This window comes from Podarcis vaucheri, assembly GCF_965113315.1.
Source record: "Podarcis vaucheri genome assembly, chromosome: Z".
Taxonomy (NCBI): Eukaryota; Metazoa; Chordata; class Lepidosauria; order Squamata; family Lacertidae; genus Podarcis; species Podarcis vaucheri.
Genome location: NC_138758.1, coordinates 48,433,960 through 48,448,062, shown reverse-complemented (window position 1 = coordinate 48,448,062; position 14,103 = coordinate 48,433,960). Strand labels below are relative to the sequence as shown.

General features: G+C 48.3%; 1 protein-coding gene across 3 annotated transcripts in view; it reads right to left on the bottom strand.

Moving 5' to 3' along the window:
* The window catches only part of AK1 (adenylate kinase 1), a 56,384-nt gene that overhangs the window by 12,261 nt on the left and 30,020 nt on the right, over positions 1–14,103 (bottom strand). The window contains exons 9-11 of one of the 3 annotated variants that reach the window (XM_082208934.1): positions 9,844–9,886; positions 3,296–3,331; positions 1,623–1,786 (exon numbers count right to left, since the gene is read on the bottom strand). In XM_082208934.1, the coding sequence (XP_082065060.1) occupies positions 1,623–1,786; positions 3,296–3,331; positions 9,844–9,886 (243 nt within the window). Of the gene's footprint in view, positions 1–1,622; positions 1,787–3,295; positions 3,332–3,673; positions 3,919–9,843; positions 9,889–14,103 lie in introns of those variants that run through there. The other 2 variants (XM_082208936.1, XM_082208935.1) reach the window with 2 other exon arrangements.

The window sequence follows — 14,103 nt, the reverse complement described above, 5'->3', positions numbered from 1 at the left end:
GTGGTAGAGCTGATATAAACACTGATATAGAGACCAAGGAATTATTGACTGTTCTTGAAATGGTTGCTTAGCTACCTATAGCTCAAACCTGGAAGGTCTTACAAGACCTGTCCCTGGTATTATGGTGTAAAAATGTTTTGCAATCAGCTACCACTGAGAAAATAACCCATAACTTAAAAGTGATAAATGGAACAGTAAAACTGGGCGAATTTTATGCAATAGGGTGGCCATTTATCACAAGCGCTCAAATTGGAGAACAGCCTTTACCACAGGTGTCATGAACTTTGAAGACGCCCAAACTCAGGACGAAAGGGGGAAACATGCTAAGAGGAAGGCACATTTGGCAAACCCTCACCTTGATCAACTCCTGCCTGGAAACCTATGTCTTCACTGAGGAAGGATGTGTGGATCCAGAATTAGCCTCCACAGTCCTCCACAGTCACTTTAAGACCATGTTCATGGAAGACAATCTTACTCAACTACGAGTGATTGCCAAAGAAGAATACTGTAATGCACTGGCAGTTCCCTCACTGCATTCTTGGTAGTGGCATCCGCCCTGTAGAACGCCCACCCATCAGATGTTGAGGAAATAAAGAACTACACAACTTTTAGAAGACATCTGAAAGCATCCCTGTAGAGTGGTGCCCCACAAAACGAATGCCTCGCAAGACGAAAAACCCGCTAGAAGAAAGGGTTTTCCGTTTTTCGATGTGCTTCGCAAGACGAATTTCCCTATGGGCTTGCTTCGCAAAACGAAAAAAGTCTTGCGAGTCTTGCGATTTTTTTCGCTCCCCCCTTTTTTCTAAGCCGCTAAGCTGCTAATAGCCTTTTAGCCGCTAAGCCGCTAAGCCTTTAATAGCCGCTAAACCGCTAATAGCGCTAATCCGCTAAGCCGCTAATAGGGTTGCTTCGCAAGACGAAAAAACCGCTAGACGAAGAGACTCGCGGAACAGATTAATTTTGTCTTGCGAGGTACCACTGTATTAGGAAGTGTTTAAAGTTTGATATTATATCATGTTTTTATATGTGTTGGTAGCTGCCCAGAGTGGCTGGGTAGGGCAATGACTTTTGGATAATTTGTATGGATGAATAAAAATCAATTGTGTTACTGTATAACCTGATACCTGTTTTGGAGGTAGTGGTGGAGGCGAATGTTATGTTATGAGGAATGTTATGTTATGGGTTTGTTATTACATATGTATATATAACACAATAAAAACTATTTAATTGGAAAAGAAAGGTGACAGAGTGGTAGAGGGAAGAACTTAACTAGGTAGAAAAAAGAGGGAAATTGGGTATGTTTAGCCTGGTAAAGAGGAGACTGAGAAGAGATATGATAGCCATCTTCAAATATCTAATGCGCTGTCACATGGAAGATGAAGGAAGCTTGCTTTCTCCTGCTCTGGAGGGTAGGACCCAAACCAAGGGCTTCAAGTTTCAAGAAAGGAGATTGTGGACTCTCCTTCTTTGGAGGTTTTTAAGCAGAGGGATGCTTTAGTGGAGATCACTGCAGAGGGTTGGAAGAGAACTTTGGTCTCCCTTCCAACTCTACAATTCTAAGAAGAGCATTGAAGGCAGGGCCCTGTCAGAACTAACCCCGTTTATTCCCACCATAAACTCACCAGTGGGACTAACTCTCCCTTCTCCATGATGGCCGACAGTTTCTTCCCCCTGTCTGAGCCAGAGCTGACCTCTGCTCTCAGGAGGTCGCCAGTGGATAGGTGGGTGTAACCATACTTCTGAACAATCCTCTCGCACTGTGTCCCCTTTCCTGAGCCAGGCCCGCCTGCAACACAACACAAGACATTTCCGCCACAGAGTCTAGGAAGAGAAATGGCTTAAGGGAGGGAGTGGCACATCATGAAACCTTCTCAGGCAGTGGCGCCTGGTACCCACTGGGACGGATGAGGTGGAGGGAATGGCAGGTGCAGCCAGAGCCAAAGACAGGCAGAACCAACTAATTATATACCCCCCCATCCTCCTCCCTGCTTCTCTTTTTCCAGTCTTAAGTTCAGTTTCTCACATGGCCACATCAGTTTGCAAAAAAAAAAGAAAGAACCTCATGAAAATTCCTCAGTGTTATTGTGTGAATTTCCCCTCATAAACACATTTTTGTATGCACATTTTCAAAACAAACGCAATTTCGCAAAGCAATTCCCCCTAGCATAATGCACATCTCTATGTTACTTTCATTAATATACAGTGGTGCCCCGCAAGACGAATGCCTCGCAAGACGGAAAACTCGCTAGACGAAAGAGTTTTCCGTTTTGGAGGTGCTTCGCAAAACGAATTTCCTATGGGCTTGCTTCGCAAGACGACAATGTCTTGCGAGTTCCTGCTGGTTTTCTTCCCTCCCCCCCTTTTTCTAAGCCGCTAAGCTGCTTATCAGCTGATCCGATCAGCAGATAAGCCGCTAAAAGCCGCTAATAGCGCTAATCCGCTAATCCGTCAATGGGCTTGCTTCGCAAGACGAAAAAACCGCTAGACGAAGAGAATCACAGAACGGATTCTTTTCGTCTTGCGAGGCACCACTGTACGCAATTTAATGGACACTTCCCGCCCCCCCAGAATGTAAGTGCATTTTTGTAACACATTACTCGGCAGGAGAACTGCATTGCAAAACTTGGATAAGAATGAGTTTTAAAGCTCTGCTGCATTTTGTTTCGTGGTGCTGTTTCTGAAAGCGTGGATCAGACAGGTTCACCTTTAAATGCAAACTCCCCTACCCCTACTCCAACTGTGACTGCCTACTGGGGAGAGGTAGGCTGAGGACCCCTGGAAGGAGGGAAGCCTGAAGAGCTGGGGGGGGGGGCACCAGGAAACCTCTGCTTCCTTACTATGTTTTTACTCTTCCTTGGGATTTTAACATGCCCCAGATCAGGGGTCAGCAAACCTTTACAGCAGGGGGGTGGCCCACTGTCCCTCAGATCTTGTGTGGAGCAGGAGTATATATTTTTTTTTGCGGGGGGGAGGAAATGAACAAATTCCTATGCCCCACAAATAACCCAGAGATGCATTTTAAATAAAAGCACACATTCTACTCATGTAAAAACAAGCTGATTCCTGGACCGTCTGTGGGCCAGATTTAGAAGGCGATTGGGCCAGATCCGGCCCGCGGGCCTTAATTTACCTACCCGTGCCCCAGATCCTTCCTTAACATACCCCAGCCAACCCTTCAGTGGTAAGTTCCTCACTTTTATTAATGTTCCTGTTCCTGTTTGTTTGGAAATCTATGAGCTGGATGAGAGAGATCTATTTCTGCATCAGCCTGACCAGCAACTTCTCCTATACTTACCAACTACAAAGATGATCTTGTGGTTTTTCAATTTTTCTGGGAGGGGAAAAGAAGGAACAAGACAACGTTAAGCTCTGGGAAGGAAGCACTTGTGGACATTTACCAGATGCCCGCCCAGGGAGAGATATTCAGCAGAAAGCAAGCGCTGATTCACACACACACACACACACACACACACACACACACACACACACACACACACACACACACAAATACACACATGCTATTGCTGCTGCTCTCCACCCCAGCCCCTTGCCAAATGGAAGGCATTCAACCTCTGCTTTTGGGCAATGTGAACAGAAGCCAGCTTTCAAAGGATTTCAGACAAGCCCTAAGGCCGTCAGATGCAAAGATTGCTGCCTTCCCTCGCAGGATTACCTTTGCCAGCTTTAACTATGGGATCTTCTACACAGGAACACTGGGCACCCATCTTCCCTCCAGCACTGGTAGCTCCTTTTTGCTGCTTTGATTCCCGCCCTGTCCTTCCTCCTTGTTCCCGCCCCCCAGAAAGCCTCTCTTTTCCTGCTTAGTACATTTTTTGTCCATGAGCCTCTGGGCACCTGCCCTCCACAGCTGGGGCTGGGCTGGGCTTAGGCTGGGCTTTTTAGGGAGGCCTTGTGGCTCAGAGTCCAACACAGGTTGCCATGGAGACCGTTGCTAAGGGCCAGTAGATGCCAGGGCTCAATTGTTTCATGCAGCATCTGCAGGGGGCCAAGAATCCAATACGGGTGGAGGATTCCAGATGTGCTCCTTTTTGCAAACAGAGCCTGGATCCAGCCCAGGAGGACCCAGAGTCATCGAATCATAGAGTTATAGGATCATAGAGTTCAAAGGGACTGCTTCATGTTAGTGTAAGATGATCTGTTGCTTTGAAGGCTTCTCCAGTGGCGTAGCGTGGGGGGTGCAGGGGGGGGCCGGCCGCACCGGGCGCAACATCTGGGGGTTAGGGTTAGGGGGCGCAAATCCACGGGTTAGGGGGCGCAAATTACTTGCCTTGCCCCGGGTGCTGACAACCCACGCTACGCCACTGGGCCTCTCCTCAGCACAATTCAAACTTGACTCTTGAGAGAAGCTGGAGGAATCTTGAACTGTATCAGATGTATTCCAGTTACAGGAAGAGGAAGCAACTTGAGGTGAGGCAAAATAAAATCCAGAAATATGGGGAGACGGTATTCTTTATAGTCTAAACTCCCAGCAGCACTAGCTGTGGGAAGCTTGATTTGTTTTGGGTAGAAGGAAACAGAACTTCTACAACAGAAACCAACACAAGAAGGACCCGTTACATTCACAGCTCGCTAAAGTGCCAGTTACAGTGGACAGCCTTAAAATCTGAATATAATTTAAATCTAAAAATAAAACAATCTAATTGGAGGAGGCCGTCTCACTATGAATCTTTTTCAACTCCAATCTGCACTCAGAATCCAAGAGAGGCTCTTGCTAAAATTAGTAATAATGTAAGATGGTATGAGACTGAGCAAAGAGAGCTGGAGAAACCCCCCCCCCTCAAGGACAGGTTTCGATGGTTAGGGGCTTGCGTGCTTGTTTGTTTTGTTGCATTTATATCCCTCCTTTCCTCCAAGGAGCTCCAGGTGGCATACAACGTTCTAATTTCATCTCACAACAACCTGGCAAGGTAAGATAGGTTGAGAGCAAGTGACTGGCCCAAGGCGACCCAGTGAGCGGGGATTTGAACCCAGGTCTCCCAGGTCCTAGTCATACCTGCTATACCACACTAGTAAGGGTGAGGCATGATAGAGCCATACAGAATTGCTCGTGGTGCAGAGCTTCTTCTCCGACTCTCATAATGCCAGAACCCTGTGAAGTCAACTCAGTGAAGCTGAAAGGTGGGTGATACAGGCCTCCTTCCATCATTACAAAATTATAGAATGGTAGGGGTGGAAGGGAACACCAAGGGTCATCTAGTCTAACCCTCTGCAATGCGGGAGGCAGCATGCTTCTGAAAACCTAGAGGCAGCATGCTTCTGAAAACCAGTTTTCTGGGGAACCAGAGCAAGAATAGGGCTTCCCAGATGCATTTGGTGGTCTGCCGTGGAAAACAAGATGCTATTCTGATGTTCTAATTTTTATGCTGTCTTTCCTCCAAAGAACTCAGGGCTGTGTACACGGTTTTTCCTCTGTCCTCCTAGTGTATCCTCACAACAGCCCTGTATGGTAGGTCCAGACTAAGAGAGAATGACTAGCCTCTGTGAGTTTTTTTGGCTCAGTGGGGATTTGAACTTGCGTCTCTGTAGCCCTAAAGCCCAGAATATCCACGGTGTTACGCTGGATGTAGTCAATGCTATTTTTCCTAGAAAAAGAGGTGCCGGAACTCACCACGAACACCTCCCTTGTTCTCTCAGAATGACAATGGTCTCACTGAGAGGTGCTGGAACTGAGTTCCCCTGAGTTGCTGCTGGAAAAAAAGCCCCTTTAAAAGGGTAACCTTGCCCACAGACTGACCCCAACTCCTTACTTAAAATGCATTGGTGCAGAGGATATTTTTTGCTCACATACACCCTTTTTAGGGCTGGAGCAGGAGGAGTGAGAACTCCTGAGCCCAGTCCTTTTGTAAGCCCCAGGTCTCAGATGCGAAGTAAGAATGAAAAAGAGTGCTTCAGGAGAATTTTCTCTCACAACTGAAGGACAATTTCATGACTGCACTTACCCAGCCATGGGCATAATCAAGTAAATAAAATAAAAACACTTAACTAAAAGTAGAAATTGTAGAAAGATTTTGACTAATTTTTCTGAGCACTTGGGGTCAAAAGAAAGTAATTTAAAACAACTGATGTTGAGACATTTCATTCCAAAACTGTTGGATTGAGCCAGACAGAGGATGATGACAGGGGGGTGTCCTGCCCCAACCCCAATAAATCCTGGTTATGTCCATGTACCCAGCTGTTAATTTCCACGTTACAAAAATGTGGAGTCATCAAAGTTCAGGAATCTGTTCTTTTTATCATCATCTGTTCATATTTTCTGTGCTTTTTTTAATAATAAAAAAATGCATGTGGAATTGTGGGAATGGTATTATTTCTAGTCTGCAGGTCTTGCTGGCACCAACAGTGTCCAACCTGCTGCCTGACCTGGATGTACAAATCTGCCTCCATGCACAGAATTAAGTCTGGATTTGTGTTTTAGAAGCACAACACTGCAAGAGTGTTGGCATTTGGGGCACTAGGCCACAAATCCACAGCAGGATGGGATTTTGCATGTCCCTTGCTGGGCTTCAGCCAAATTTCAAACTACTGAAAGTTTAATTTGAATTTAATTTAATTTATTCCTTTATATGGCATCCTTCCTCCTGAAGGAACCTATGGCAGCAATAACAATATAATGAAGAACTTAAGAAACAACCACATTCCCTCAAGCCAATGATTTCAGAGTACAGGAATTGTTTTATATTCCTTCTGGAATTGAGTAATGGTTTTTTTGTCAGGGTGCAGGCAGTTTCACCCCCATCTCTTGCATTTTAGGGCAGTGGTGGCCCCCCGGGCTTCCTTATCTGGCCCTCAGAACTTCTCAGGCCACGTCCTTCACTGGCTCTACTTTTGCCTGCCTGGGATGTGTCCCAAATCTCTGATTGTGCCCATTCCCTGCCGGGACAGAAGTTAGAGAAGGGGGTGGGGTGGGGGAGTCTAGAAACTAGACTCTGGCCCCACCCACTGTTTGCACGTGGCCCCTGGAAGATTGCACTGGATGGGTGAAAACCTAACGACAGAGAAGGCAGCAGAGCTAAAAATAAAAAGGGTGGGTTTTGGAGCAGTCCACAGCTCAGGGCATCATCAGCAAGCAGCAGGGTGAGGTCTCCTTTAATTACAGCTTTCTAGAATTACAACTGCCTACTTGGGGACATGTGTGGCTTGGGGAAATCTTTTGATGTGCCTGAACCAGAGATGTTTATGTTCTGGTTTCCGTACTGCGGACCGACCTAAAATGCAGAGGGGGTGTTCCGAGGAAAGCCACGTTTGCAGCTAAGAAAGGACAAAGTTGTCTGATTATCATGGTCTGTTGTATATTATGGGCATGCTGATTCCCATGGGCCAGTCATTCCCAGTGTAGGATAGTGCCCCTTGGGACTGGTGGGCTGGAAGGCAGGGAAACCAACAGTAGGTGGCGCCAGAGCCAATGGCAGGCACAGCCCAGTAGTTCTAATTTTGCTCCCATCCTCCTCCCTGTTGAGATATACAAAGGAAACACTAATGGGGAAGAAGAGGTCAGTGAGCGCCACCCCCTGGACCGGTTGCAAAAAGGAAGATGAGCAGCTGAGGACCAGCCTTCTTGTCCCAACAGACCACCCCCCGCTGACCTTACTCCTCCTCTAGCACAAGAGGAAGAAATAAACAAGGCAATTTACCAGCCATGCTTTGCTTGTCCCTAATGAGCTAGGATTTACGAGCCAGTGGCAAACCATAGTTTTAAGGCATGCTAGCAGCACTGGGTTGTCAGGGAGGAGCAAACCTTGATGCTGTGTTTCGACATTGTGGGAAGCCAAACTTAACTTTGGCTTCCTGTGTTGCTTCTCTGACATGTAGCAGAGGAAAAGCACACTAGGTGTTGTTGGGCAGCCAAGACCATCACACCAGCAACCAGCAGCCCTTGCTTATCATGACATGTGGACATGGCTGGTAGTGGCTGCAGCTCAGAACAGAGCAGCTGCTTTTCCTATGGAGGGTCCTCAGTACAATCTCTGTTTAAGGGGATCTCAGATGCAAAGGCCAGGAGAGAGCCTCTGCCCAAGAACTGATATCTATAGAGAAACTTTCAGACGTGTGAGCCTCCTTCTGAAGTGGCAAAGCCCAGACACAGGCTGACCACCTCAGGAAAACCAGTCAGGCCCACACTTTCTGGGCACAGGACAAGTGCAAGTCTGGGTGAGACACTGCTCTCCTCTCATCCCATGTGGTTTAGCCTTTGCCCTTCTGCTTCCCCTCAGGAAACCTGCTCCTTAGTGCTAAATCAAAGCAAATGTCAATCTGGAGAAAACCCGATAGACATTTGTTCCAATTCTGTAGTAAAGATTGAGTTTTCCTGGGGGAAAGCGGTGGGGAAAGCAGAACTGTGGATGAGCCCTAAGTTTGTGCAGTGAACTCACTTTTGTCAGCAAACCAGGTTCCCATTCATTCATTCATTCATTAAAAAACAGAGGCGGGCTAATACAGCCAATTGTATTTGAAGACATGACAAAGGCATCCAAAAACAATGGTACTCTCAGCCTACATGGTGCAGATCAGATGGCTGAGCTTGCAGAGACTAAGGCAGCGGTGGAGCAATCTGGCAGGCACAGACACCCCCAAGGCTGGTTGTAAGAAAGAAGGCAGGCAGACAGGTGGAGGCTGGCCGAGGGCAAGCTGAGATAGTAGGGTGATGCCCCTTTCGCCTTGATGCACCAGCCTCCACTGACACCCATGTAATGCAGCTAGAGCAATGCTGCAAGGCACACACCTACTGGCAAGATGGAATACAGTGTATTTGGACTGTCAAAATGTGTCCTAATACTATTCAAATGACATGTAAGGCCAATCAGAAGGCATGAGAGTCGACCCCAGGTTTGAGGGGATCCCACGGCAAAGGGACCCCTCTGGGGGGGGGCACCAGGGCTGGCTGGCATATGGGGGGCAGAGTGTGGTAGCAGTGCAGTCCAAAATGCCACCATTGGATTCCTGACAGTGCCTCTGATGTAACATCGCAATGGGATGTTGTGCAAAATTTGCATCACAGCTCTTGGTCACCTGTGCTGTTTGTGGGTACCATGAAAGGTGGTGTGGGCAGAACAGGTGTTGATGGGCTCCACTGCAGACCTGAAGCTGAGTCAGGCCAAAGGGGTCTCATGTAGTCCAACATCCTGTTCTTACAGGGCCCATCCGGATCCCCCTCCTGGGAAGCATTCAAGCAGCAACTCAAGTGCAATAGCATCCTCTCCACTTGTGATTCCCAGAAATTGGTGTTCAGAAGCTTCCTGCCTCCAACAGTGGAGGGAGAAAAAAGCTACCATGGCTAGTTGCCATTGCTAGCCTTATCCTCCATGAATTGCTCTAACCCCATCCGAGTTTTGCAGCCATTGCTACATCATAGTTCATGCGCTGCTTCCTTCTGTTTGTCCTGAAGAGCCCAACATTCAACTTCACTTATGCACCTCTATCACGCCTCTCTTGCCTCAATCAAGCTGCAGTCCTCGTTCCTCAGTTGTTCTTCTTACTCTCCTCTCAAACCCCTTTCTAAAACCAAGTTGGTGGACATAACATCTTGTAGCTGGACAAGAGAGGGAGGTTGGATAAGAAGACCTGAAGGATAATAATAGAGCTCACTGGATCCGGCCCGTGGCCCACCTAGTTTGCCACCCTACTATCAGAGTGGCCAATAATGGGAAGTCCCCCAAAAATGACCTGAACACAAGAGCACTCTCCTCCGCAGTTGCAATTGCCAGCAACTGGTATTCAGAGACCTAAACTCAGAGACCTATCCCTCAATTCCAGTTTGTGTGGGCTGGTCTGTGAATTGGGCCGAAAGAGCAATAAGTCAGGGAAAGAGTAAGAGGATTCACTTACCAGCTGCCATCCTGAAAAATTCTGGGACAAAGAGTTCTTCTGCCTGGAATTAAAAAATTAAAAAAGACAACAACAACAAAGGGCTCAGTTAGGCTGAAGGCTGCAGAGCTTGGCAAAGGCCACCCCAAAAGCACTTGGTCGAGATCCTTGAGGAAGCTTCAGTCTCCTCTTTCGCAACTGAGGGGAGCAAAATTTCAGTCAGCTCCCAGCTCGGCCTAGACTGCAAAACATAAAGATGCTGCTGCTTTGCTTCTTAACCTTTTCCCTTCCTGAGCAACCTCCTTCACTCTTTCTCTGTTCTCCTGCGAGATAAATGGAGGGGAGGGAGGGAGAGAAGAAAGTACCACATCAACAGCATAGGTGGTTGGGCAGGGGAACTTTTTTCATCCCAAGGGCCGCACTTCTTTCTAGGCAACCTCCCAGAGGCCATGTGCCAGTGGTTGGCAAGGCCAGAGGCAAAATGGGCAGAGCAATTGATATCAATTTTACTTTTGCACGTAGGTTGGTTTCTCCACCCATCCATGCCTCCCTCCCTGTCCTCCTTCCAGAGGCATGACTGGAGTACAAAGACACCTTCCAGCGAGGTATGGCTGCTCCCAATGCTAAGCAGGATCAGTGAGAGGTGTGGCTGGTAGAGCCAGGGGATGCGATCCGGAAGAGTTACGAGGGCCAGAAGTGAGGCCTGAAGGACCACATTCATCCTTTGGGCCTGAGGTTCCTCACCCCTGTGGTGGGGGAAGAAGCTGTCCTATTACAGATTGCCTGCACAAACACACTCATGGGACTTGGTGCGTCAACCCAAATAACCATTTGCTGACTCTGCTTCAGATGAGAGGCAAGAGCTGGAGAAGATGGTTGATGCCCCAGAGGTTCTTCCCGTAACCCACAGCATTTCTCAAACTTGGGTCTCCAGCTGCTGTTGGACTACAACCTCCATCATCCTTACTTAGCAGGACCCAGTGGTCAGGGATGATGGGAGTTGTAGTCCAACAACAGCTGGAGACCCAAGTTTGAGAAACACTGCTCCGACACTTGCCATCTTCCACCCCACCAAAGATCCAGGACTAGAGATCCTAGCCTAGGACATGTGCAGACTTCCTGCCTCAGAGGAGCAAACCCAAAGCGGCATGTCTCCAACAACGGTGGCCAGCTTTGCAAGGCAAACAGGCAAGATACCCACCGGTCTGGTTGCAGCTTCTGAGAGAACACAACAGCCCTACACAAACATATCTAGGAGAAGCAGGGAAGGGGAAACGGTCGCACCACAATGGGGATTGCAGATGCCTTAGGATGGAGTTCCCATGGCAACAATTACCTGGCGGCGGTGCTGCCACCGTCAGTCACCAGGAGACGGAGAGCAAAGCAGAGCCAGCCAGCCAGAGTAGATAAAGGCAGACATTCAGTTCCACAGGTGGAAAGCAGAAAGAGACAGAAAGCCAAGGCGACATAAGAAAGGAGCAGGGAACATTTTGTTCTGAAGTTGGTGAGAGTTGGAGCATAACAACATCTGGAGGGCCACGGGTTAGCTGCCCCTGGAGTAGAACATGCTGGGCTGGGTGGACAAATAGTTTGACCTGCTGTGAAGCAGTTTCCCAGGTAACTGGTATCAAGTTCAAACCCTTAGCATCTTTATTTAATAGGCTCTGAGGCTGAGGGAGTGGGAAAGACCAATGCCGAAGAAAGGTGTGGGGAACTTGTGGCTCTCCAGCCATTGTTGGGCTCCGAACTCCCATGAGCCCTGGGCAACATGGCAGGGATGATGGGGGCTATAGTCTGACACCAGAAGGAGCACAGGGTCCTCACTCCTGGTAATACCATGGAGAGCGGCTGCCAATCAAGTCCTAACCTCTAAAACAGCATGTGCATAAACAGGGATGGGGACTTGTGGCTGGACCACAACTCCATCTCTGACCATTGGCCATGTTGGATAGGGTTGATTAACTTTGTAGTCCCAAAAAATCTTTGGAGGGCATGGGGGGCGGTGGTTTTGTTTTTGTTTTGGGTGTGTGTGTGTATTGGACTTAAGACCTGGACAGACTCCGTTCCAAATCCCCATGAAGCTCACTGGAAGACTTTGCCTCAATTGTCACCCCCCTGCCTACCCTTCCCTACAAGGCTACTGTAACATAGCTGTCAACTTTTCCCTTTTCTTGCTAGGAATCCTATTCAGAATAAGGGAATTCCCCTTAAAAAATGGGAAACGTTGACAGCTATGTACTGTAATGACAAAATAAAAATAAAAACGTGTGTGGTGGGGGCTTCTCTGAGCTCTTTGGAGAAAAAGCTGGGATCCGTTACTGTGGTGTCTCTTAACCTGAAGCCTTGCTGCGGTTGCCTTGGAGAGCAGCTGCAATTGCTTCATATTTAATGGAGGGAGGACAGCTTGGATTACACCACTAGCTCAAGTCCCCAGGACCATGAATGCCTCCCCTCCAACAGATGAAAATAGAGACACATACCACAAAGCACTGCCAAAAACCTCCCCAGCTCCCACACCAGCGGTGCTGAATCCTTTTTTGGCGCATGGCAGGGGCAGGATGCTCAGGGCCAACAGAACCCCCCTGCACTAGGCCAACCCTCGCCGCCAACGCTTCTGGGCACAGGTGCATGGGGGCCAGAGGGCGCACGGAGCCCATGTACCAGCTCAGCCCTGGCCACCGGAGCCAAATGGGACTGCACTGCGCCTCTGCCCATCCATGCATGGAGGAGTATGCCCAGTCAATGTGGCCCTGGGCAGGCAAATCCCCACCCCCAACACTGACCAGGCGGCCATTTAGCAAGGGGGCCAGCGACGCGAAGGCCAGGCCAGCCAGGCCAGGCTCTGGGGCTCACAGGACGGAACAGGGATAATTGTGTGGGGGTACGTGGCTCATGCTCCCTAAAAATCATGCACCCAGAGCTACGCCCACTTGTCCCCCCCCCATACTACGTCTCTGCCCCCACACTTCTGTTCTTTTTTAATTAAGAAACTTTCTGGTGCAAAAGTATAAACAGAAAACAGCTCAGGAGCAAAACAGCTTTGCATTTCCCCCTCTTTTGTTACAAAGGGTAGATCAACACCGCAAGGGTGCTGGGAACTATAACTCTGTGAGGGGAAAACTACTGTCCCCATGATTCTTTGGGGCAGTCATGGGCTTTAAATGTGCTCTGCATGTGGTTAAAATATGAGGTTTGCGTCTGCCCTTTTGAAGACAGCAAGAGAATACCCTTTCCCAATTCTTTTCTGCTGACATCAACAACCGCAAATTATAATGCTGGCTCCACAAGTCCGAACCTAGACATTAACCCCAACAATTTCTATTTGTGGTATTTGCCCACTGTCACTATTTTGAGGAGGGGGAGCTCATTGTATTCTATCCGCCCTCCCCCGCATGGAATAAGAAATAAAGATACAGCCTAATACATTTCTGGTTTGGTTAGCCCCTTTGATCACACATTTTTGATAGGGAAGCTTTTCTGCTGCTTTCCAAAGCTCCCTGCACCAACAATCTATGGAAAATGGACACGGCACTTGCAATTTGGTGCAGTAACAAGTCTAGCTGCAACCAGCAGGCTCTTTTGACCCCACATGTGTGTTGTCTTCCCAAAACATGAAGGAGCGTCTCCACCCCCATCATTCTGCCCGGACACTGAGGTCCAGCTCTGAGGACCTTCTGGTGGTTCCCTCGCTGCGAGAAGCCAAGTTACAGGGAACCAGGCAGAGGGCCTTCTCGGTAGTGGCACCTGCCCTGATGAACACCCTCCCACCAGATGTCAAAGAGAAAAACAACTACCAGAATTTTAGAAGACATCTGAAGGCAGCCCTGTTTAGGGAAGCTTTTAATGCTTAGCTGACCACTGTATTTTAATATTCTGTTGGAAGCCACCCAGAGTGGCTGGGGAAACTCAGCCAGATTGGCGGGGTATAAATAATAAACTATTATTATTATTATTAAAAGCAAATATTTGTTTTGCACTTCTCACCATCATTTGCCTATTTGCAAGGGTTACTTCATTTGGCCCATGAGGCCATTTCCCCCAAGCCACTCTCACCTGCCCGAAAACTGGCATCATACATGACATCAGGAGTAGCAGGTAGGGCAGGTAAATATGCAGTTTGAAAGTAATTACCTGGGGACTTAGGCCTCACCCAACTTCCTTTTGTGCTGTGTTTCTAAGCACACATCTGTGCTGTAAGGCACTGCATCAGAGTGCTCCCCTGCCCCACGGCGCTTTCCCCATGGAAACCCATTCTTTACCGTTGAACTGGAACAAGCAGCA